Source organism: Orbicella franksi, chromosome 15, assembly GCF_964199315.1.
Source record: "Orbicella franksi chromosome 15, jaOrbFran1.1, whole genome shotgun sequence".
In the NCBI taxonomy this organism is placed as follows: domain Eukaryota; kingdom Metazoa; phylum Cnidaria; class Anthozoa; order Scleractinia; family Merulinidae; genus Orbicella; species Orbicella franksi.
In genome coordinates, this window is record NC_138159.1 from 9,650,966 (window position 1) to 9,676,676 (window position 25,711).

At 38.9% G+C, this 25,711-nt stretch overlaps 1 protein-coding gene across 2 annotated transcripts; it reads right to left on the minus strand.

Annotated features, from left to right (window-relative positions):
* LOC145470431 (DNA topoisomerase 2-alpha-like) lies at window positions 1–25,711 on the minus strand. 2 transcript variants are annotated; one of them, XM_081454235.1, is made up of 24 exons: window positions 25,492–25,711; window positions 24,178–24,433; window positions 23,173–23,236; window positions 22,205–22,448; window positions 21,514–21,726; window positions 20,887–21,087; window positions 19,992–20,231; window positions 19,616–19,672; window positions 17,783–18,022; window positions 14,857–15,093; window positions 14,332–14,547; window positions 13,898–13,990; window positions 13,620–13,734; window positions 12,994–13,115; window positions 11,827–12,207; window positions 10,647–10,846; window positions 7,357–7,492; window positions 6,064–6,259; window positions 5,393–5,640; window positions 4,837–4,920; window positions 3,995–4,516; window positions 3,123–3,305; window positions 2,035–2,322; window positions 1–1,751 (listed from the first exon to the last, which is right to left on the minus strand). In XM_081454235.1, exons 2-24 carry the CDS (start codon window positions 24,425–24,427, stop codon window positions 1,548–1,550), a joined length of 4,734 nt encoding a protein of 1,577 aa, XP_081310361.1. In that variant the 5' UTR covers window positions 24,428–24,433; window positions 25,492–25,711; the 3' UTR covers window positions 1–1,547. The 2 variants fall into 2 exon arrangements, with proteins under 2 accessions (XP_081310361.1, XP_081310360.1); XM_081454234.1 differs by lacking the exon at window positions 25,492–25,711 and adding an exon at window positions 24,715–25,467.

A 25,711-nucleotide genomic window follows, 5' to 3' on the forward strand; every position in this document is an offset into this window, starting at 1 on the left:
GGAAGCCCGAGAACTCTGTTACTTTGCTTTGCGAAAAGCATTTTATTTTTAAAAATTAAAACTTTGCGTTTCAACAAGAGAAAATGATTTTCCCCGAGTTTCACCTGAACTAGTTTTATGACCCCAGTTGTTCCTTGGAAGTTACCACGCAAGTTGCGTGGATGTTTTCGTGGAGGAAGAAACTGCGCGTGAAGCCCCTTGGGCTGTCATTCATCCCAGGAGTAACCTGCGATCATACCCTCCCTCCCTTATTCCCCCACACTTCCCCCACCCCCAAACAAAAGACGCCTGATCGCAGGTTATCCGGGAAGTGATCTGAAAATATCTAGAGCCCTGAGTTACCTTAGGACTGAAGGATTATATATATGGGTTATTGACCAAGTGTGAGGTCAAGATGGCTGGATATTGGCCAAGTTCTTTTTTTGCGTGTTTATCGACCTCGACTCCGTCTCGATCCATAAACTCGCAAAAAAAGAACGAGGCCAATAACAAGCCATCTTGACCGAACAAGCTTGGTCAATAAAGGATTTACTATATGGCTTTCGGGGAAATTTTTCTTGCGGGACACGGAGGGTAGTCCCGAGCGGGCAAGATAGCTCCATCTTGCCTGCTCGGGTGGCCAATCACAGCGCAGGATTTGATTCATCTTGCCCGCTCACGGAGCTAGCCATATAATAAGGGGGATTAACAGCCTTACCCTTGATCGTTTCTTGAGAATACTCATAACACACTGGACTTAACTTAGTGAAGTTTTAGCATTTTTAGGAATGTAGCTTACGGTGGAATTCAAAAGGTACATAATTTTAGTATCGTTTCAAGAGTTGTTTCTTTGAAACCCTGCTACTGTACAGAGGGTGGACATTACAAGACATAGAAATAGTTCACCTAGGCTATGCCTAGCGGGTATACATAGTTGCAGTCGCTTACAAGAGTTCTTAGACGGTAATTAATCCTGGGGGTGACTCCCATATGAAAAGGTTAGGGATGCTCGTTGGAAAATTTGAAACCCTAAAGGAAACCAATCTGGCCATGGCTCAGTCTTAATTTGATCCCTAAAAGATACCAGGTAAAACGGAATAGGCTTCTGCTGCTCAGGAGAGGAGCTTGCGTTAATACAGCAGACTATAGAGACCAGCAGAAATCAAGCCTAAAAATGTAAAAAGAGCGTTTTTTTAATTATTATTTCTTCAAATGCACCCTAAAAGATACTTTGACAGCAAAAAATAGTGGCGTTTCGTCATGAACACCCTGATTGAGAACAGAATTCTTGATTTATACCCCTAAACTCTTCATATAGGATTCTCCCCACAGGTAATTAATTCAACTAACCTGGGAGAAGTCAGTCAATTCCAGCAGTTTTATTAGCTGGGACACAAAATGGAATGGAGAGCAGAAAGTTAAGTAAAAAAATTACGTCCAGACAGTATGTTAAATTTTCATGCCATTTTATTACTTAAACCCAACATTATTTCAATGGCTGGAAGTGAATAAGTGTACTATTTACAAACCACAACCATTTGAGGACATGCATTCAACACTGCTGAGGTCTATTCCTCGTCATCAAAGTCATCATCAGAACCTGACCAATCCCGTGTGTTTTCATTTTCCTTGTCATCACTATCACTGTCATTATCAAAATACTTCACAGGAGCTCTGGCTCTACCGGCACGGGGAGCCCGGCTAACAACAGGCTCCTCATCACTGGAGCTTTCTAAGCTTGGTTTTGACTTTTTCGGTGGTGACTTTTTAGCCTGTGTAAGGGAGAAGAGTAGCTCATGATTAGCCATCGTGTATTACTCTACAAACTTAAATTACTATTAGAGAAGAAAATTTAGAAGCCACATAAAGGATGAACACACGGGCAACAAAAATGACTCCCTCCCTTTATAAGTAATCTTGTGCTAATAATGGGAACCTTTTAGACTGGTTTTCCTGAAACCTATTCAGAAGCCACACTAAGACTTAGACCAACTCAACGAACCCGTGCAAAAACACAGACTGGGTAATGGCAATGTGGGTATTTTTCCTCCTTACCTTAAAGGTTTTGCCTTTAGCAGCTGCGGGTTTTTTGGCAGAAATCATTTCTGAATCAGATCCTTCGCTGCTGCTATCAAGAATTGTTGCCTTGCCTCGCTTTCCTTTCTTTGCTGCCTGTTTCTTTGGCAAGTTTGCATCAGAGCTCTCCTCTTCCGTGGAGCCTTTAGATGAAGCTGGTTTCTTTGTTGCGGTGGGTTTCTTTGTCGCCGCTGCAGTACTCTTGGCTTTAGCTGGTTGTTTCTTGGTAGATTTACCTGGTGCAGCATCTTCTGAAGGCTCTTTTGCCTGTTAGGTTACAAACTGAATTCACATCTGGGATGATCCAGGCCACCATCATAGTAGTATAAGGAGCGCTTCTGAGATGTAACCAATCAGAATCTTACAAGCACCCCCTATACTACTCATCATTAGTGTTTTAAATTGTTGGAATATTTCTCAACAAGTGCAAGGGACCCATTTGAACATTTATATGACTGAGATAATGGTATGCTCTCAAGCAAGACTGTGGTCTAAGAAAAATTATAAGGAGTCCCAAAATGTCCTAACCATGAAATCCTGGTAAGTTTTTCCAGTCGCCCAAAGGCAAAAGCTAGTCACCTGTGGCACCCAGGCGCTTCTGGAGCACAGCCCTGTCAAGGACATAAGATGTCCCAATTACAGTCAAAGGAACAAGTGTCGCTTTTGCAAATCTTCGTTAAGTCACTTGTAAAGTTTCAGTTATTATTTAAAACCAATCAACAACTTGTCTCATCATGGTGCTAGCAGTTGCTGATCAATTGGAGAACAGTTGTAACTTCGGGGCAAATATTGTGGGTTCAGTCAGACTTTCGAGACCAGAATGTGCAGTTGCCTGATACTTGCCTGATACTTTATAACCCTGCTGAACACATTTCAAAAAGAAAAAAAAAATTCTAGGTTTCTCTTAATCATGCTTTGGAAATCAGTGACCTAAATTAAAGATAACAACATGTCCGGTCACATCAAAATTGGAGTTAGCTGCCAGCCTTGGCCTGGCTTGGAAAATAACATAACTCTATCTTCCCTTCATTCCTTTTTATAAGTGTTAGTGAAAACATGTCCCTCACCCTTGATTGAACAGTCTTTGCTGGTTTAGCAGGAGACAGCTTTTGAATCAGGGCTCGTGTGGCAAGTACATCACTCTTGTCTGACTCTGTGTCACTCTCCACACTTGCTGTCTCAGACTGCTTTCCGCTTTTCACTGATGTAACGGTTATGTCATCATCCTCATCAGAACTAAGTGCGTAGACCTTCAATATTAACAACAAATGAGCAAAAGGATGAACTCTCTCTCCATCAGTAAAATTTATGGTACAAAAATTTTATTTTGTATGCGTTCTGATAGGATCATAAAGTCCCAAAGGGTTTTCTGTTGGCTTTATTTTTCGGGCAAGTATTCTTTAGGAAGGAGTTTGCAATTCACAGTGACCGGATTGATATTTCCACGGAAATTTGTGTCGGAAACAGTTTGGGTTCATACAGGAATACTGCATAGGAAAATTTAGGATACGTTCCTTTAGGATGATCTGGGACATCATTTATGATCTAAGATCACTCAAATCATGGTACACGAAAGAAACCGATCAGTCCTTGTCCAAAATTGCATTCATCAGTTGATGCACTGTTGCGAGTGATCTTGGATCTCTCTTCTTTAATCCAGATGTGATCATCTCAAATGAGCGCACCTTAAGTAATACATTATTTTTGCCAAATGCGGATCGTGACAAGTTTAGGGAGTATTGTAATGACCAAAAAAAGACACAGACAATAATCGGAACTGGTTGAATATACGTCACTGGGCTTATATTCGTACAGTTTGGGGAGGAGGTACATGCATTGTAAGGAGTTTCCTGGATGCCCAATGAAAGGAATTTTCACAGTATCAAAACCGTTAACTTGTATTTTGCTTGTTAGCCTCTTATCAAAAAGCTGCACAAACCTTAGGAGCAGTAGATCTAGCCGTCCTTTTCACAGGTGGTGGCCCATCCTCTTCATCACTAAACTGCATAATAAAATCATCATCACTATCTGCCTTCTTTGCCTTGTCAGCTGCTTTCTTCTTTGTACTAAACATCTCCAGTGTAGTTTGTTTCTTAGATCTTGCTGCAGAGCGACTTGTAGACTCAGTACCACTACTGGATGACGATGATGAGCTGAGCACTTTCTGACGCTGCGCCAGTCTATCTGCCAATGACTTGACAGGCGGTGCAGCATCTTCCTCTCCCTCAAATTCCCACAAGTCGTCGTTCCTCTCTGCTATCTTAGCTGCTGCCTCCTTGCTCTTACCATCAGCCTTCTTCTGTTTTCCTTCAGCATCCAAGGCTGGCTTCTTTGTCTGAGTCTTAGGTTTGTCTTCAGCTTTCTTTACAGGTTTTGCAGGTTTCTTCTTCTGCTGTTGTGAACGGCCACCTTTGGGTTTCACACACAACTCTTGATCGTCCTTCTCCTGTTGTTCAACTCGCTGGAAACAAGTGAAAATTGAAAAAAGCAAAGTAAGACAAATAAATTGAAGATTCACATGTCCTTTAAAACAACAGTCCCAAAGAACTCGGATGAAAGTGTTCCAAATGCGATTGTCTGATATGTTTGTGAAGGCAACAAAGCCTTTACAATTTTAAGCATATACAACTGTTACAGATGTCATGTTACCTACAGAAACAAAGCATAACCTGCGAAATGGTGAAATTTGTCAGACTCTCAGTAGGAACTTTCCATTTGTGTCAATGGATATAGTTTGATCTTGGCCAAGTCTTAACTGCACATATTTTTGAATAAACACACCTCAAGTTCTTCCAGGAAGGCATCCAGATCTTCTAACCAAAGGTCCTGAGGGGACTTTCCCCGTAATATCTCCAGCTCCTCCATCTAAATTACAACATGGCATTTTATTACTGTGGGGAGTACATTCAGTTAGCTGCCTTATAACTTTGTTGAATAAAATATTGAGAGGTATGGCTTTAACGTCCAAGTGGGGATGTTCTGCTGTATAATGCTCTGTGTCCAGGATAGGAATGTTCTAGCTTGTCAAGATTGTCTCCCCTGAGGAGTCTCTTTTAGTAAACTTAGAGTTGCTAGGCACTTGCTAATGGCCGCTCTGGGGATATGGTGTGTTGCTCTTTCTGTGTTATAGAGGAGGAAGGCTCATTGCTGGCATCCTCCACGCACCTACTTTCATTGCAAACCCAACATCTTTTAAGCTTTATCTCAATCTCATACCTAGAGCTATCAAGTCTATCTTGACCAGCGGTTGATAGTCACATTTTCCGAACGTTGCTCGAGGGGGACTTTAGCTCTTGGGAATACGATTCTAATTGGCTTAAGCTTTTCTTCCTCTAACCTTATTATCTCGTTCTTTCAAGAGTTCTTCCTTCTTTTCTCGGGAAAGAGACAGCATTGACATGGACAACAGATAGGTGAAGTCAGGGCCACCAGCACTAGAGGCAGAACTCGCTACACTGGAGGCATCGTCTACATCTCCGTCTTCAGGAGCATTTGATTTCTGGAGTTCTTTCCAGGCCTTGATCGGATCCGAGGGGTATCCTCGCTGTACCAGGGTTGTGATGATATCACGTTTGGATCGGTTTTCTGAGAAAAAAAAAAGAAAAAAATTTCAGGTACAACTGACTAAAAGAGATATTATCCCTATCACATACTGCATAAACCCAATTTACATTTTTTTTTGAATACAGAAAAAACAAGTTTTTAGCACTGAAAAGAAATTGAATACAACTATTAACCAATTTGGTCTTTGGGCTTTGAATTTTCAGTGTACCACCAAATTGGATTTTACAAAACGATATCATTGTTTTTGTTGTTGTTGTTGTTGTTATTTCCTCACAACCCAACAAGGGAACTATTCAGTAATGTTTTCTGACAATAGGGGCAACCATGAAGCGTTACAAAATCTAGAAATAATTAGGTAACATGCGCATAATTAGGAGCTCAGTGATTTGCTAAGCGTGACCTGTACAACATATATTTGTTGTGAGTTCCAAGTAAAGCCCTTACCAATAACGATCTGTCCTTCAATCTTTTCCAAGATGAAGCGTGCTTGACTGTTCAGCTTGGATGATTCTGCAGTCAACATTCCTTCCAGCCATGCCTTGCGAATAGCATACCTTTCTAAACGAAGCTCAAAAAACTCTTTGAGTACGTCTAGTGGGGACTCATACTTGCGCAGGCAACCCAAAGCATCAAACAAAACCTGAACAGAAGCATGTGAAACAATTCATGGTAATTTTACTGCCATAGAGAACATGGAAAGAGCAAAACAAGAAAAATGAAAAAAAATCAGCATCTCAGAGTAAAAGTTCATACAAAATTGAAAAGTTCACTTGAAATATTCATTTGACAAGTACTGCTAAAAATTCTAAATGGTTGCAACCACTGCCCTAACCAAATGAGACCCCAGAAAAGCCCCTTTCTCTCACATGGTGGGGTCTTGGCACTAGGAACAGGTGGCTTTTAAGACACATGATTTGATTGGATGATAATTCAATGCTGGTTTTCCTCCCTGAAAAATATTTACCAGTTGTTCTCTCACTAAAACCATTGGATTATAAAAACAGGCCAACAAATGAAAAAGTAGGAAAAGTCAAAGAAAAACACTCAAAGTCAGGGTAAGAACCAAAAATAAACTCAGGGTGCATCCAGGACTTAAACCGTTGCAGTGCAAGGTCAGCACTCTCACCACCACAACATCACTGTCATCTTAAAGTACACACAAACTGCAAGAAGACTCGAGCAGACTTTGTAACAGACATTTTTTGTTTGGGCCAATTGTTTATCATTACAGACCACATGATATTCTCTAGAGAGTTGTTTTTCTATCCATCTAAAAATTATTCATTCACATACACGCAACTGTTTGAAAATTTTAAAGCAAGAACTTGCAAGAGTATCATCACATTGTCTGAAATGGGACAACAAACCGTCCAAGCTAAAAAGGTCTATTTCTTGTTAGAATGACATTTCCTCAAACTCATTAATAATTCATCAAGTTAAAACAAAGAAAATCATAACGGTGAAGGAGGTTTGGATAGTGCGATATACAGTCTTAATAAGCATAGATTTTGACGATTTTACTTCTCCATTTACTTCTTAGTTTTTGTTTGGATTGAGAAGATATATTAAACACTCGAGACATTGCTTCATCAGCTATCCAATCACCTTGAATTTCGTCAAAAATACTCTGCTGCACGCCGTATTGTCAACTCTCTTCCCGCTGTTTGGATATTCCAATAAAACACTGTCTCTCGTGTTTGATATATTACATCAATATTTATTTTCTAGGTAACTCACCATGTTACTGGTGGAAATTGTGGTTTCAAGTTTAAATTTCTTGTGCAATCCTGCCTGCTCTGCCTCAGCTAACTTGTCCTCTGTCATGCTCAGTATAAACTTAACTGTTACATCTGTGTGGTATTCTTTGTAATCACTGAAAGATGACAATAACAAGTGCTGCTTGTACAGTTCCTAAAACTACTGCTGTACATGAATTCACCTTTATAACAAGCTATTCACTGTCAATGGAGCATGATGTGAGGATTGATAGGTAGGTTATTGAGCTTGTTAGCTATTATTAATATTATTCCATAACAATTGAAGGGGTGAGTGCAAAACCATGCTAAGTGACGATTTGGGTGAAAAAAAAAATTTTCGCGAAAGGGCTTGAATTTTTGCATGTGGTCTTCAATGTAATAGAAAAACGCGGCCCTGTATTTTTGTCTCTGGTTTTTGCTTCGTTTTCGAGTTATAACGTATGCAAAAATACTTGGCTTTTCCTAGCCATGTCTTTAGGAGTTTATTTGTTGAACAGCAAACAGGCAGACTGTTTATAGTGTATGAAGTCAAAATCAAATCTCACAGCATATATAGAGCGGAAATCTGGGAACAGATTGTTTACATCGGCTATTGTGACGTGAGCACAACACGTGAATTGATCGAGCGGCAAACGAAATACCATCGAACTAAAAAGAGATGTGCCGCATTAGAGCTCTGTCAACTAATATCTTAAGCATTGTGTTAAAGTACCTTGTGTGCCTGCCTGGTGGTTGAGAGGCATCATAAAGCCTCAATAAACCCGTAAGTCATCAGCACGTTTTAAAGAATCAAAATGTGTTCTGAAACTTCGAAGGTAGCTGATATACCGTAATCGTGTTATCGGCGTTCAAAGTCAGATCGAGCCAGGCAGCAAAGTCCAAGAGCAGTTCTTGCCCAAGAAAAATACCCTCTCGTGAGTTGTGGCCCATTTGCCAAGCGTTGCTAGTGTCAAAGTTTGGAAAGCGAGAACTGGTTTTTGAGTGATAAAATTTGTCTTGTATCGACCGCCATGTTTTCCCGCGCACGAGGTGTAAAGAGCCTTCCCGGCATGCATTGCGATCACGTTCTGCTCGCGTTTCTCGAACTGGTACTAGATTGTTTCGGCTTTTTTCATTTAAAGATAATAATGGCCAACAAGTAGCGATCGATTGTAACATAGATCTGTGATCCAGGTTGCTTTGATTTTATTTCATATCGGCATGATTTGTAGTGTTTTGAACTTCTGGGATCAGCGGACATGCGGATGTATGGAGACCCGTACGTTGCGCAGAAGGGTTAATTTGTTAAACTGTTAGGCGGTGCGTGACATAAAGCTACGATCGCGTTGGTCGAAAAATATGTATTTATCTCGTGATTTTTAGCCATTTAAGACGTTGCTGTATTTGGAAAAGTGCTTATTTGATGTTTATTTGTTCAGTGCAGATAGTCATTGTCCCAGATAACCAAAGTAAGTTCCAGATGTTAACACTATTTTCCGGCCGCCATATTTTACCTATTTAAACCTGAAATCAACATTTTTGAGCTTATACGTTGCGTGAAATTAACATTTTGCTGTTTTCTAAGTGAAATCAACATCCTTGCCGTCACGCGTTACGTGAAATCAACATTTTTACCTATTTAGACCTGAAATCGACATTTTTGGGCTTATACGCTGCGTTAAATCAACATTTTTCTGTTTTCTAAGTGAAATCAACATCCTTGCCATCAAGCGCTAACGTGAAATCAGCATTTTGACCTATTTAGACCTGAAATCAACATTTTTGAGCTTATACGCTGCGTGAAATTAACATTTTGCTGTTTTCTAAGTGAAATCAACATCCTTGCCGTCACGCGTTAACGTGAAATCAGCATTTTGACCTATTTAGACCTGAAATCAACATTTTTGAGCTTATACGCTGCGTTAAATCAACATTTTGCTGTTTTCTAAGCGAAATCAACATCCTTGCCATCAAGCGCTAACGTGAAATCAGCATTTTGACCTATTTAGACCTGAAATCAACATTTTTGAGCTCATATGCTGCGTGAAATTAACATTTTGCTGTTTTCTAAGTGAAATCAACATCCTTGCCGTCACGCGTTAACGTGAATTCAGCATTTTGACCTATTTAGACCTGAAATCAACATTTTTGAGCTTATACGTTGCGTGAAATCAACATTTTGCTGTTTTCTAAGTGAAATCAACAACCTCCCCGTCACGGGTTAACATGAAATCAACATTTAAACCTTTTTTGACCTGAAATCGACATTTATGAGCTTTTACGTTGCGTGAAATTGACATTTTGCTGCTCTCTAAGAGAAATCAACATCCTTGCCGTCGCGCGTTAACATGAGTCAACGTTTTAACCACTTTTGACCTGAAATCAATAAATTTGAACTTATATAAGTTGCGTGAAATTGACATTTTGCTGGTTTCTAAGTAAAATCAAAGTCCTTGCGGTCGCGGCGGGCCGATCCTTTGTTATAATAAACCGAGGCGAGACTTCGACTTATAACAAAGGCTTGGCTTGGCTATTATAACAAAGGGTCGGCTCTGTTTATCATAACAAAGGCCCGGCTTCGTTTATTTGAAGACCTCGGCGGGAAAAGGGCGCTAGGTATTTTAATCAAAAGTGAACTTTGTCGAAAACGCTCCAAATTTCCCATACAGTTTTGTTTAGGTATGTTTAACAATGTCCCGTAGTTTTTCCGCTAAGCTTCGCTTCGTTTTCGAGATATTGCGTATGCAGAAAAACCACTCGGTTTTCCTAGCGGCGTCTTTATAAACGAAGCAAAAACCAGCGACAAAAATACAGGACCACGTTTTTCTATTACATTGAAGACCGCATGCAAAAATTCAAGCCCTTTCGCAAAAATTTTTTTTTTCACCCAAATCGTCACTTAGCATGGTTTTACACTCACCCCTTCAATTTGTTTCAGTTTGCGAAGCACGCACTTGAGAGCGTGGTCTTGAAGCCAATGTTAGTTTAATTCTTTTTCTTTGTCACTCAGTACTTCATGGAACTTTTCAAAATTTCTGTTTCTCTAAGAAAGGAGTGGTGGAAAAGTAGGAATTCCAGTAATTTGCCGAAAAAATAACTACAGATTTAATGGTGTGCAAAACTTTTGTAAGACAAAGCACAAAACATGCAACATGCTGGCATAGTTCAAGCATGCACAATAGGAGATTGAGCAGTTATGAGTCTCTTCCTCAGCAAAAAGTGAAGGGAATCTCTAAATAAATAAATAAATAAATAAATAAATAAATACACAAGTATTTCCTTTTAACTTACGTGAGGATTGGAGGAATTTTCTCTGTACCATGAAGCATTGGTTCCAACACATTCTCTTTGTAGACTTGGGTCCAGGTACCAACTGGCAATTCAGTGATTTCCACAGTTTTGTTGTCAGTCACTTCCACATTACCTTGCACAAGGAATTTGTGGGTATCAATTTGGGAAATAGTGCCTGTGAAATTCTTGTAAGAAGGTACCTAAAGGTGGATTTAAAAAAATAGAAAGAAAGAAAATTAGGAAGTTGCTGTGGCACCCCTGCATTTTTGAAGCAAACTTCACAAAGGCAATGTACCTTGAGTTAGGAGACAATTCTGTCTGTGCTCAATTGACTACCCAACACTGATCACATGTCAAAAGACCCAGACATATAGTGCAACACTGCACAACATATTGTGTGCAACGCCTAAACTGCATCCAGTGTCTACCGCAGACATGGTAAAGTACAATCCCATTCTTCAACATTGTGGGCAAAAACTTAAGGGGTAAACACAGAAGTGATAAATGGTGCTAATGGTGTTACATGCAGTGTGTCACTGTGTGTTCAGGTCTTAAGACTTGGTGTTCTTTTTCCTGGAAATGCTAAAATGATGACATGCATGTACCTCGACCAAAATTAATGCAGTATCCCTGCTTGTGTAATTCATGCCAAGAAACATTAATTTTTAACTGAGAAAGACCAATCTGACATGCCACAGCATCCTATAGAGCAAAACCATGACAGGGCTGTCACAAAGTTTGAATAAGTTGCTTTACTGTTGGAGTAGGTGGCTGATTTTGCACTCTTTGTCTACATTATTAGATGAATGGCTCACCTGCTCCTACAATGCTTGGATCATGAGGACTAAAGGCATCCGCAGTTGATCCATACTCTCAATTGACATCTTGATCGATACTTGATGGACATCCCAATCACTACCTGGTCAATACTCAATCAACAGTCAGTTGATACTCGGCTGAGTGAGGATTGACTCATATGCATCGATTGAAAATTAGTCAACTCTCAATTGACTGTCAATCTAAATGTCAATGGAGCGTCGCTTGCGTGTCAACCGAGGTGTTGATGGAGTGTCGATCGTGAGTATCAATCGGCACTCGACCACGGATTCCTTTAGTACACATTGGTCCCAATGCTTTAATAATATATAATTATGACTAATTAAGGTTGTAAAATTCACACCATTGCTTCTGGTTCCTCTCCATTGATCATTTTCTTCAGATTACTGACAACCTGCCGCACATCAAAGTTAGGCACCTTAGTACTGTACCCAGTACCAATACCTTCAGCCCCATTTATCAAAACCGTGGGAAGAATGGGGCAATACCATTCTGGTTCAACAGGCTGGTTGTCATCAAATAAGTAGGTAAGGCTCGGCATGTCATGCGCAGGAAAGAGGAGCTTGGTCAAAGGGCTCAGCATAGTGAAAATGTAACGAGGACTAGCAGCATCCTTTCCTCCATGTATACGAGTGCCAAACTGGCCAACTGGCTGAAGTAGGTTTACGTTATTGCTGCCGACAAAATTCTGTGCTAAGTTGATGATTGTTCCCATCAGACTTTGCTAAATGAGGGACAAGAGAAAACATATTCAGAATTCCATGACTTGAGTGTAGATCCAGTGAAATGCCAATTTTTCAAACCCTCAATATTCCAAACCTTGCAATCATTTGAAGCAATTTTGTGCCATGAGCATAAAGTCAGGAGATTTATTTACCCTTGATTTTGCAAGCCAAATTCCCCTGTGCATGGCTCAACTTTCGAGAAAAAACCTTGGGGCCACCTAGCCCCTACGGTTTCAGGTTTAGTTGCCAGCAAAAGTACTTCAGTGAAAAGTGAAAAAAAAATTTGGTTGCACTGGCGACCCCAGCCGTTGCAACATCGAGCTCTGTTATGTGGTTTGAATAATTGGATTTCACTCTGTGATAATTTGATGATAGAATACCAATACAAGGTGCTGATAAGTGTTAAATAATTGTTATACATGGTTCACAAAATTTGTTGATTTGTTGCAAATGTTCCAATTTGAGCTATTAACCTACTAATTTTAAGTACAAGTATCGTTCCATCAACTTAGGTAAAAATCCTAAATCCAAAATCCAGAATTTTGTGTTCAAATTCTAATAGATTATTTCCTGACACAGAATACCACTTTCAAACTCTTCAAGTTTCCCTGACATTTTCATGTCTGTGTTGCCCACCAAAACTGTCAATAAAAAATTATTCTTATTCTGGTCAAGATGAAGTTTTGAACTTTGACACATACATTAGTCTCTGATGTTTCTTAATAAGATAACAAAAAATGCTGTTGTAATAATTAACTGGAAGGTAATTGTCCATACAAAATTACCTCGCCGTGGTGGTACGCAGACAGTTCAGCCACAGATCCTGCCAGTTGAGCGACTTTGACCTCTCTCTTGTCATTTCTCTTTAGACACGTGAATAGGACTTTCCTTTGGCCAGGCTTTAAGCCTGAGGTGATAAAACAGATCATATTTGTATGATGCAATTCCAAAAAGAAGGATGACTTTGACTGAGAATAACTCTAATATACTGGAAGAAAACTGGCTCATTAGGTTACAAATCATGATAACTGTGCCCTAAGTAAGAAACTACTCTTACAGTGTCCACTCTTCCCAACATGTATTTTGTATATGATGGCAGGGCTCCAGAACCTGAAAGGTGGCCAAGCAGAGACCCATAGTCATAGGGACCCGTGAATGATTTTTCTCATGGTAAAAATGACTAGTGGTATTGCTTGTGGGCACATACACACAACGTCGATGTCATGCAATATGGCAGCCATACTCCAGCTAATTTTTTTTTTCCATTTGGAATTGAATGCTGTTATTACATATTTAGCCTGAGCAAGAGCTACAGGCAGACTGAACAGATCTAGATAGTTGCAAAATTTGAAGGTAAAACATTCCATTTTTTACAAGGTGTCATGCATAATATAAGCTCCATATTACTTACCATCCACCAGACAAGGAATTGATCGCTCATTGTCTGCATTTGAGAACAAAACCAGTTCTTTGTTGACAAAGTCTGAGTAAGAAACTGTCTTTGTATCTTTTTCATATAGGTAAACCTGTCAAAAAATCCATAAAAAACAGTTTCATTCAACCCACAATATGTTTAAAACCATCTGGGAAGGAACACAAAACAGCATTACCTGTCACTGATTGTTTTTAAAAAAATGATGTGACTGACCTGAATTACATTCAATGCTACAGATACTCTTACTCAATTACCTCTGGCAAGCCCTGCTGCTTTCTCCATTTGCGATCTTCCATAGCACGGTTAAGCCAGTCTTTTCTGTCATTGACTTTCTTTTTACTGAATGCCTACAATCAAAAACCATATGGCACTTTTTAAAAAACTTCTATAAGCAGTTCTTTTTGTAATCAACCAATTCTCATCTGCAGGCAACAGAAACATGCACTTACATGTAAATAATATTAAAACATTGCCAATTTGATGTCCCCAACCAAAGACATTTTTGTCACTTATCGTTTAACCTATTCTCATCAAAGTTTTGGTACACCTACCAGCTGACTAAGTACCGGTATTTGTTATCTTATCTGTTCTTAGAAAATCTAAGTACAAGTAGCTCATGTACAAAGACGCTATACATGTATATCATCCTAAGTTCATCCATTATTAATTTAGTGTTACTTGTACATACCATGAGTATTGCCTCATCACACGCAGCACCTTCGTGATGGAACTGAATCTCATGCCGTCTCATGTCGGCAAAGTATTCTTTAGCCTCCTTAGGAGTGCTTGTGCCCAACCCTTTATAGTACTTTACTTTCCAGGATTTAGCATTTTCTGTGCTGTTTTTCCACTCCTCATATTCTGGAATGCTATAGAAAGCCTTTTCTTCTTTGCCTTTGCTGACCTTAGTTTGAAATGAATCAATAAGTAATGTATGAGAAAACATAACAATTGATTATTGAAACAAAGACTTAACACTGCTGGAGACTTTGGGTTTCACATTTGTCTAAAACAAAGGAAAGGCATTATTGTCTTGAAGACTTTGGTACACTTAGCTTGACACATGGTTAAAATAGAAACTTTGACTTAAAATTCATTTATCAAAAAGTAACATACACTATTAAAGAAAGGCCTATCTACATGAGAATTCTTTTAATTTGTAAGCTTCGCATTAAGATCAGTAATAATTATCATTGTAGCCCAGATCACTCACCTTAACAATAGGAGTAATAAACTCCTCCAAGAACGGCAAGCGTGTCAAGTCAGGCCAGTTACTGTGTATGAAGTTGATCAGAAGCCCCTTGATGTGAGAACCATCTTGATCCTGGTCTGTCATGATCATGATATGGCCATATCTCAAGCTTTTAAGGTCTTCTTCAGATGTATACTTTTTGTTGTATTGGAGACCTACGATCTTGATAAGATTGTTGATCTCGGCATTTTCAAGAATCTGTAATCACACACAAAAACACAAAACATCAAATTTCAAAATTATACTGAGTCCAGCTTGAGGTAAGCAAAGTTTTTACAGGACATGCTCTGTTGTTTTTGTGCATCACTATGTGTAAAATTTACTCTCACGTTAATGATCATGGGCCTAAATCATGCACAGTGAGCTACCGATATTGTGCACCTTTTATATGTGCAACATTGCTGCAATCCCTGTGGCCTGTACTGTAAGAATGTGTACATGACCATATAAATCAGTTTTCCATCTTTTCTGGTATAACTACAAAATGAATTAATTTTGTCAAATGTTACCCCAACAAGCTTCACTTGTCAGTCAGCAAGTGAAGAACAGAATCTACTAGCCCCGGGCTATGGGAAAACTTTTTTTGCATACTAGTCACTCTTTGTAAATAGTCAACTGGCATGCCTCATTCCAGCTGGGATTCCGACCAGGTTACATGTAGTTCATTTCCAGTGTTTGTTTCAAAGTTTGCTGACATTGGCCCTGAGAAGCCCCATTGGAAGTGATCAATTAAGATATATATAGGGGGCTATCATTAAGGGAAATAACCTGTAACACCTGTGACGTACGGCTGGACTATGCTAGACAGACCCTTGATGTTACGGGTGAACTTGCTGGTTGCTGATGCAATTCACCCACACGTATATTTTGGAATAAATTACAAGCAGTTAGCTCGCGAGAAAACGATTAATTTCTCGCGACGTGGTGAAGTTTACCCCGCGAGAGCATCTGGTTTTGTGGGCTCTTGTTTTACACGCCACTTCAAGGGAGCCAACTGTAACTTACAAGCGAAAAACTTAAATGAAAGTGATGAAAAACGAACATCAAAGACGTTCGCCAAAACTCGAGTTCGGCGGTCGCTTTAATTATTTCATTGCAGCGTGTTGACTTTGCATAAATATGAAAGATAGCTTTTAAGTGGAAACTTGCTTCGTAAGACCCAATACTATCATCGCAAATGAAGAAACTGACTGGAAATACTGTTGTTTATTCTCAAATTAAGACGTTGGTGAAAGTGCTTGAGTGATCGATGAGTAAAGTGTCAATAGTTTAGGGATTATTTTTAGTCCGTAACAGTGAATTTGCATACTACAATTATCAGTTGAGTAAGGTGGGGTGAAAGTTTGGTCACCAAGTTTTAACGTAAAAATCGCATTGTTGTCACGAGCAACTGGCTCCGTATCCGTTGGCAACTTGTCAGCCTTTGATGTCAATTGGCAGGAAAGCGCGCGAAATTGTAGGCGATGCGACAGGCGACCAACAGCTATTGATATTGCTACCAATGGAAACGAGGTAAGTTGCCCGTGACAACACCATAACTTTGAGGCCAAAACTTCGTAACCAAACTTCCCTCGTGCCTTACTCAACTGATAATCGTAGTAAGTGTGCATGTCCTTTGAACCCACGTTTGAATCGTAAAACCATTGTTTTCATCCATAAAATTGAATGTAAACAATCTTAAAAATCGAAATATTAACCACCGGAGCAGGAAAAGAAGTGAATTTTTGATTACATAACAAAGCGAAAACGTGACTTTGTGCACGCGTCCTTCGCTAAAATAACAAACGCACGTGGTAGAATTGTTCAAAGAATTGGAACGTGAAATGGAACGCAGAAGATGTCACTTTGAATACTGAAAGTTATGTTGATCTTAATTTCCTTGTTAAACGCGCTTACCAAGAGAGTCAAAGTCTGTTGAGCGATTGATGGAAAGATTACAATTTTTTGCTCAAATTAGTTGTGATGATGTTGAACTCACTGCATGTACATCGATCGATAAAAAGGCTTTCGGAGAACCCTACAAACAAAGAGAAGCGTTTCAAAAACGAAATAGCTTTATAAGAGTTTTTAATAGCAAATGCTGCGAGATAAGCTGTGTCACAGAATGTGCTTCACTGCAAAGTTAGCAACGCGCGTCGATCAGCGATCAAATCACGGTTATGAAAATTGTGAACCGCTCGAAGGCCAAGAACGGTCCTGAACAGTCTGTGTTTGCTTTTAAACATGACACTGTTAACCTTTCTTTCATGTATCCAGCACCTTTCTACTGAAGTGAAGATGATGACTTCATTAATCGCGGCATTCGCGTGGCGACAGAAGCCGCTGGGATCGCTCAGCAAAAGAAGCAATTTCAGCGTACAGGTCTGGACACCGTGGAAGTTGAGAATACAAAAAAAAATTATGTTTTCGATTGAAAACTCAAAAATTTGCAACGTATATATTCACAGATACCATTCTCAAGCCAAGTGGGTCGAAAATTTCTGGAGTTACATCTTTTATGAACGTGGTAAACATTGGAAATCTGGCGCCGGCGCTCGCAAGCGAAGCTTCGTCAGATCGCGCAAAGTTTTGCTGCGTTGTTGCTGCATTGTTTGCTTTACAATATGCTATTAAAATCTCGCGAGAAGTTCAGGCAGCCGTACTTACAGCTTTTTAAAGCTCTCGCGAGACGAGATTCTCGTCTTGCGAGAAGGTGGTAACTTACTTTTGAGCAGTACTGTACATGTACAATGTACTTTTTGTCTGTAACGTCATTTAATTTGACCCAGGGTGGTTCTTGTGACCAAATTCAACTGTATGCCAAATCTTACCATTCCTAGGGGCCTGCTCCTTTATATATCATTTTCTCATTGTATCATAGAGATACGTTATTATGTGTTTAGAATACCTGCTTGTGCGATGCATCCCTGACATTCAACAGCTTGCCACGCAGTGGAAACACTCCATACTGGTCTCTACCCACAACACTCAAGCCACTGACAGCCAGCGTTTTGGCCGAGTCTCCCTCAGTCAGAATAAGTGTACACTGCTTGGAATTCCTACCACCTGCATCATTAGCATCATCAAGTTTAGGAATGCCACGAATTTTACTGTGTTTGCTCTTTTGGCATTTCTTGTTGAGTTGAGTCTGGAATAGAATGTAGACACAATAAAATTTTATTAAAATCATGATGTAATCTGTAATGCTTACAGATAATCCTGATGCTCACCAGAAACATTTCCATACTCCTCCTTTCAATTTTCAGTATACAATTCACAGTTATCATGGCTATTTTACTATAGTAAATAAACTTTAATATTTTCATTTCACTTCTGGTACTGTTTGTAAAGCCATAGCCTATATTATACATGTCCAGGTAATTTAAATTTCTTAATGCAAGGCAGATCGTGTAACCCAAGCTACAAAGAGTCTGTTTAGGTGCAGCTGAATTGACTATTGGTCAGAAAACAAGGGTACATTGAAGGGATTGCAGTTCAAAATCTACAGTTTCAAGAATTTTCAAATTAAAAGTTAAGACTAATTTTCCCCAATGAAATAGACCCTAAATTTGAACGGCAATACTGTATACATCCTTAGTCTTGTATTTATGTCTCCAGACCAAGGATTTTTCACATGGATGTAAGGCTTACGATGTGTATTGTTATTCAAATTTAGGTGTCATTGATGCAAAGGGTCTATGCATACATGTGTGATCATGTTCTATCAGCAAATTATGGAGATTTGTGTCTACTAACTGAGTATAAAATGTTGTATGATTCATTGTCGATCATTTAAAGCTTGGCAGATCATAATGCTTACTATAAAAACAGTCGGTGCTGTTTTGTAGAGTTCTCAAAATATTGTCAGCAAGTATGGATAAAACTTCAAATCACAAGTTCCCTGAACAAAGGAAATCTTCTTTGCAATTTTGCCTGTACTTGTATAATAGTTATTGAAAATATTTTAAAACTTCATGACATAATACTTCCTGTGTTTCTTCAGTTTGGATGTAAAAATTTGCATTGCAGTCTGCCAAACTTCAAATGTTTGATAACAAATCAGATCATATGTACTAAAGGCATCTGCAGTCAAGTGCGGATCGATACCCTCAATCGACATCTCGATCAATACTCGATTGACATCCCGATCGATACTCGATCAACAGTCGGCCGAGTATTGACCAACTCATATCAATCAATGGAAAATTTGGTCAACTCTCGACTGCGGATGCCTTTAGTACACATGATCCGACAAATCATGCAACGTAATATTTGATACCCAGTTATCCGCCCTACTACAAATCCAAGTTTTTTCATGATAATACTCATGCTTACCCAGGCAATAAAGGCAGCAACACTAACATTTTACAGAAGTGCAGCAGCTCTTGTAAGCTTGCAATTGTACTTGTCATCATAGTGTAGCAGCTATTAGTGTTTTGGGGATAGGGGCATTGTTTCTGTTGTTTGTTCTATTGTCCTCTTAAAGGGTATCAAGCCATTCATGTGAGACAGAGGTGTAGCAGCTCTGGCAAGCTTGTAATTCTTCTGCTTGTTAGCAGCTGTGATTGTTTTGGGGATAGGGCATTGTTTCTGTTGTTTGGTCTGTTGTTCTCTTAAAGGGCATCTGGCCAATCATGTGAGACCTTGCAAGAGCTACTAACTGGCCCATATTTTACTCTGTGTCTGTTCCTTGGGGTAAGATTAGGTTAGTTGAAAATGTACAGCAAGTTATGATAAATACCTGCGCTTTAAACTTTACCCAATTCATGATATGTTCAACAACACCACACTGAGTAACCTGCCAGAAAAGACACAGACAAAGTTTCATACAATGAACAGTCATGTTGTTTGATCACTATTAAATCCTGAGCACTATCAACTTGACAAAAACAAGCCAACAAGAAATATCGAGGAGAGTGAGTGAAAAAATCTGGCATGCTGTGTTACAAGGCTTGATAACTTAAGATGGTCCTAAGGTATCAAGAAAGTTATGGCTTCAAATCCTGTATCCATAAAACTTTTATCAAGTTAAGAAAAACAGTTACCTAAATTTTTAACATGTTTCAAAGACCATTCAATTTAAGACATTGTTATCCTAACATAAATAAATTACAAACCTGTTTAATAAACTTGTCACTAAATTCACAAGTTGATCCAAACGCTTTAGCTCTGAGTGTCATGTTCTCCTTTGTTTGTGAGTCAAATGCTGGGTTTTCTATTAGACAGTTGATAAAAACCCACAAATGGTTCTTGATCTGAAACGGCTTGACTTCTACACCTCCCTTGTTCTTCTTTTTCACTGCTGCCATGAGTTTTTCTGCAATTTGGTCTGTCACATAATTGACATGCGTTCCTCCCTACAGAAGGATATCAGGGTGAGAGGAACAGAAAAAAGGAACTACCCAAATTTAAATATTAAATGTTTACCAACCAGTATTAGTAACAAATTAAAAACTACTGGACTACTGGACTCAAATAGAAAATCAGAGATAAGGGGTGCAATTATCAATGATGTTAACATACGTGTACATAATCAATTCAGGGCTGTAACCCATAGCACCTGTTATGGCTGAGTATGCTTGTTATTACAGGTGAACTTGGTTGTAATTCAAAACAGTTAACCCATAAAGTAACAAATTTGTTTCAGGTGTCACGGTATGAAGATCAAGGCTGCAGGTGAATCAAAACTTAATGACGGTCCTGTAAAATTGACCATTAATGAAACTGTTTGATTACCGAATATAAAAAGCTTTTTTTACATTTCCGGTAAATGTTTTAATGTGCTAAAGGGCTGACTCAAGCCAACATTTTTTATAGCAACATCTGAAAGAAACCTTTTTCTCTAAACAGTGAGAGGTCACAGGATGGCTACAACTGTATGGCTTCAAGCCTGTATATGTTTTAAAAAATCTGTCATTATACAGTTACAAGAACTGTACCACATATAATTGACCAATTCCCAAACTGCTCATCCATGCTGCCTCCTTGGTGTTTAACAAACACATAGTGTACCTTAAATGTAGCTATGCTGTTGACAAAGCTAGCTTGCTGGAAGCCCTTCGTGCTAGTTGTGACACAGACTTCCCAGCGCTTGTTCACTACTTCATGTACAACAGAAGGTTTCTTTGAATTCTCCGAGTCCAGCCCTAATTCTCCTTCATCGTCCTCTCTGCCTTTCAGATAAAGCCCCACATAATCTTTGAATGACTTAATCTGTTGGAGGAAAACAATCACATACAGATCTATGTGTAAGAAAAAACTTAACAATGCAATATTGAGTTATTATGCCAAGTTTGAAGCTGATAGGTCAACCCCTGTTAGAAACGATGCATTTACATTGTAAAATATCGTGCCATACATGTAGAAGAACATACCCCTACAGTCAACCTTATTGTTTCAACTAAAATGCCTTTAAAAAAGTGTTTTACCAAAACAAAAAAGGCTAGGGTTGAAATGTTGGTCTCAATAAAACACAGCCTAAGTTGTCTACGTGTAGACTAAATTTATTTTTCACTATTCTAAATATAGTATTTTGATAATCAAGGAATGCTGAGAATGAGATGTAAAGGAAAACAAAAACCATCCCTTTCTATTAACAATAACTTGTAGAAACTGAACAAAGCCTTTCATGGAACATACAGGTAATTTCTTTCCATTGAGATACACTCCAATTCCTCTGACAGAGCCAGCCACATCGTACGCCCTCCTTGTCAAAAGTGCGACAGTGTCACTGTCAAGGGTCTCCATCTTGAACTTGGCTAAATCAGGTTTGAATGTAATACAGGTGAAATCCTTCCCACTAAAATCCTTGATAATTGGCTCTGCTGCTTTTCCCATGTTGTTTGTCCAGGTCTGCAACCCCGCAAAAAGATATAAACTATGTTAACTGCAAAGAAATGAATGGTCGGTGTACAACAGCCTTGGTTTAAATACTGCAGTTAACAGATAAACAAACAAACAATATTTTATTGAATTTCTAAATCAGAATTAACCATGATCGACATCTCAATCAACATCTGATAGTCGTTCGATCGACAGTTGGTCCAATGTCTAGTGAGTCATATGTATTGATTGACACTCGATCATGTGTCTACAAAAATCAGTCAACTCTCAAATGACAGTCGATCAAGCGTCAACCAAGTATACATGTAGATCAAGTGTCAATCATGGGTATTGATCGACACTCAACGCTGGATGCCTTCAGTACACGTGATCTATCATGCCAATGTTGATTACTCTAAAGGAATTTGTTGAACATATATTATGTAGAGCATTTCCTTAGAAAGGATGTGGGAATGTAGCTGAAGATCATTTTACGGAGTAAGCCTACCTGCTTAAACTTCTTTCCAGAGTCAGAGGAGCAAGTTTCCACAACAAACTTTGTGCTAAAAATGTTGCATAGCTTTGCACCATAACCATTACGTCCTCCTGTGACTTTCTTTTCTGAGTCGTTGTAGTTGCTTGATGTCAGAAGTTGGCCAAAAATCAATGTTGGCACAAACACCTTTTGTTCCTTGTGCATTTCAACTGGGATGCCACGTCCGTCATTCCAAATACTGATGGTGTTGTTTTCACTAAAATTTAAGTATACATGGTGGTTAAACTACATTGTATAATAGTTGTTACCCAGTTAGCCTTTGTTTACCTTTTCATTTACAAGCTCAGAATTTTGTTCCCTGTTTCTAACTGTTTTCAGGGCTGTGCTCTAGAAGCACCAGGGTGCCACAGGCGACTAACTTTTGACTTTGGGTGACTGGAAAAACTCACTTTTTTTCATATAAGCTTAAGTGCTGGGCACCCAGCATTTTATGGTTAGGAACCTTTGGGCTCCTCAAAATTTTGCTTGGACCACAGCCTTGGTTTTGTAGGTTAATCTAGATAATTAAGTCATCATGTTCAATCCATAAAAATAATCTTTCCTGCCAAAAATACATGCGCTAATCAGAGGTTAAAATTACGGTATGTTATATTTGAAGTTGTTATTTACGCAGCTCAAAGTAATTTCTGCCATTTTTCAGCACTTCTGCTTTGATGACTCAATTCTACCTCTCATTCTCAGTTCATGGCACAATAACAGCACTAAACAAATGCCAGTCATTGGTAAACAAATGTGGTACAATATTCATTAGGACATTGTCTTTTTTTCTGAACAACCCCTACTGAAAAATTATGAACAGTTCACTTATACTTTTATACATATATGACCTGTGGGAAAAAATTGTACAATTCAACAAATTGTATGTGTTAATGGATCTAAAGCAAATCCAATTCATGTAAATGTAATAACTCTTAACTTACGCATCAATTGTGACTTTAATGCAACCCATGGAAGGATCCCTTTGCTTGTTGTCAGCTGCGTTAACTAATGAATCAAGAATTAAGAAATAAGACCATTACTATGTTTTAAGTCTGACAAGAGCACATTACATTCATTTTATGCTCCCATCCTTAAATACTTGTACTATCACATTTCATTGACTAATGAAATAAAATTCCAGGAGTTTTCCAGAATTTTCAAGAAATCAAGCCTTGTGCTTTTGTATAAGACTTCTGCAAATGAATTAAACCATCTAATTAACAGAATTAAGGGGTCACATTGCCACTCAGAATCAAGGAAAACCTCAGGAGGGAATGGGGGAGGGGTGGTGGGGAAGCCCCATATGAAAACACCAGGTATGCTCATTGTCTCGCTTAGAGTAGACTTGCCACTGAAAGATCTAAATGCAAGTCAACATTATGAGTTTCAACAGAGAATAACCAAGTGAGTGAAGCAAGCTGCCAGGTTTTAGGCTGCAAAGTGGCCATTCAAAAGTCACAAAGCGGCCAAGTGAATGATGAAACCGTGGGCAGTCTGGTGGGTCAAGAATAAATGAGATGAAGGACTTTTCTGGAAGTCTGCGCTTAGGGGTGTAAATCAAGGATCTAAGTCCCACTCATTTGTGTTCAGGATAAAAATCATCAAAGTGTCTTTTAGGGTGCGCTCAAAGAAACAATAAGAAAACCACAGTCATTTCCATTTTAAGTGGTATCTTTTAGTGGTAAAATAAAGCTCAAGCTACCCCAGATTGGTTCAATTCAAATTTTCTGACAAGCATCCCTGACCTTTTCAAATGGCAATACCCCTCGGAAAGAAACACATCAAATATTATTGCTTTAATTTTTCAAAATCTGCTGTGCAGAGTAGGTCACCCAAGGGAAAAAAGCAGTTTCACTCTTTCCAGTTAACACCAATTAACATTCTCTCCATCAACAAATATAAACTCTGGAACTCTCCAGCGGCAGTATTTAAAAGTGCACACTTACCTAATATTTCATCAAAGATCTTGTACAGACCCGGCACAAATGTTATTTCCTTACTGACAATGGCCTCCATCTCTGCATCATAGACCCACATATTCTGTTTGATTGGCTCCACAGAACCAATGTAAGTATCTGGCCGGAGCAGGATGTGTTCCAGTTGAGTCTTCTTTTGATATATTCTCTCCACCGACATTCGTTTCTTCTTCTTGGTAGCAAATGCATCTTTGTTGGTAGAGTTTGGGTCATTACTCATTATCTCCTACAAAAACAAAAAGCCTTCTATTTGCCAAAGGAACCGTCATTTGGAATATCTTGAAGAATGCCAGCGATCATTTCGAGAGAAAGCATAAACTCACGCCGAACAACGCGTGCAACTTGTCAACTACTGTAGATGCATGGATATCAGTACTATTCTTCGATCCTTCCCCTGGGAACAAACTTATACTTCATTCCTAACTTCTATATCATTTTCACACTTGTATTTGTGCTTCAGTACCTAAAAATTATAGCCCAGTAGTAGAGATCGGACAATCTTTTTACCTTCAATGGACTTGCTTCGGCCGCCATTGCCAATGCGCGGTGTGTCGACCGAAGTGGCGCGAAATTGAGATGAAGCTTCTTCCTCACCTCTAACGATCGCGAAGTGAGGACTGCGCAGTTCGTGCAAACCGCCAGAACCGAAGCTCCTTTGAAGCAACCAATCAAAATTGAGAAAACTTGACACGTGCCTTACTTTAGTTCCCAAGTTCCTAAAACACGGTATTCAATATGGCCGGCAAAATAATGGGTAAAAATCTAAACCTTTGAGAACTGGCTTTATTCAGGGTAACAGCTCAAATCCATTGCAATTTTTTTTAGACATATAAGCTATATTATAGATTAATTTTTAAAATTATCTTTATGAAGTGATGTCACTTTCCAAGAGATCATACGATCGGATCGATAAAAAAGATCGACGCGAGTCAAGTTTAGACTAAAATCTGGGGCTACCAGCGACAGTATAAACATTATTTCACAGCTTAAAACCTTGAACTTTTATACCCTTGAGAAAAAAACCAAAGACTTCCAGGTATGGTGATTTCCATCTAATTATTTAATTCATTCGCTCTCGATCGATGGTAAACAAAAAATTAAGCTAAAAGTAGCTTAAAGTTAATTAATTAAACCTCTTAAAAATTGTTTCGGAATTCGAAACAACTCGATCTACGAAATTTTCAATAAACTAGATACTAGGCTTGTGACATCTCCAATTAAAGCATCACACTAGGGCGACTGTGATCATGTTTTCTTTGTTGATAAAAAGGAATCTGTGTTTACCTTGTGAGAGGATGGGCACTTGAAATGTTAGGTTCTAACTTCAAGCTTTCTGTACGGTTTATAACCACGACTACGTACACCCGATAGTAGCTGCTTCATATCCTCTCTAGGCCACTGGATAACTCCTCGATTTCCTATAAACAGCAAACGATTTACTTTTTCAAATTGGTCCTCATCTCGGTTTGTGCCCCGTTGTGGTATACCCGGACTATAAAATGAA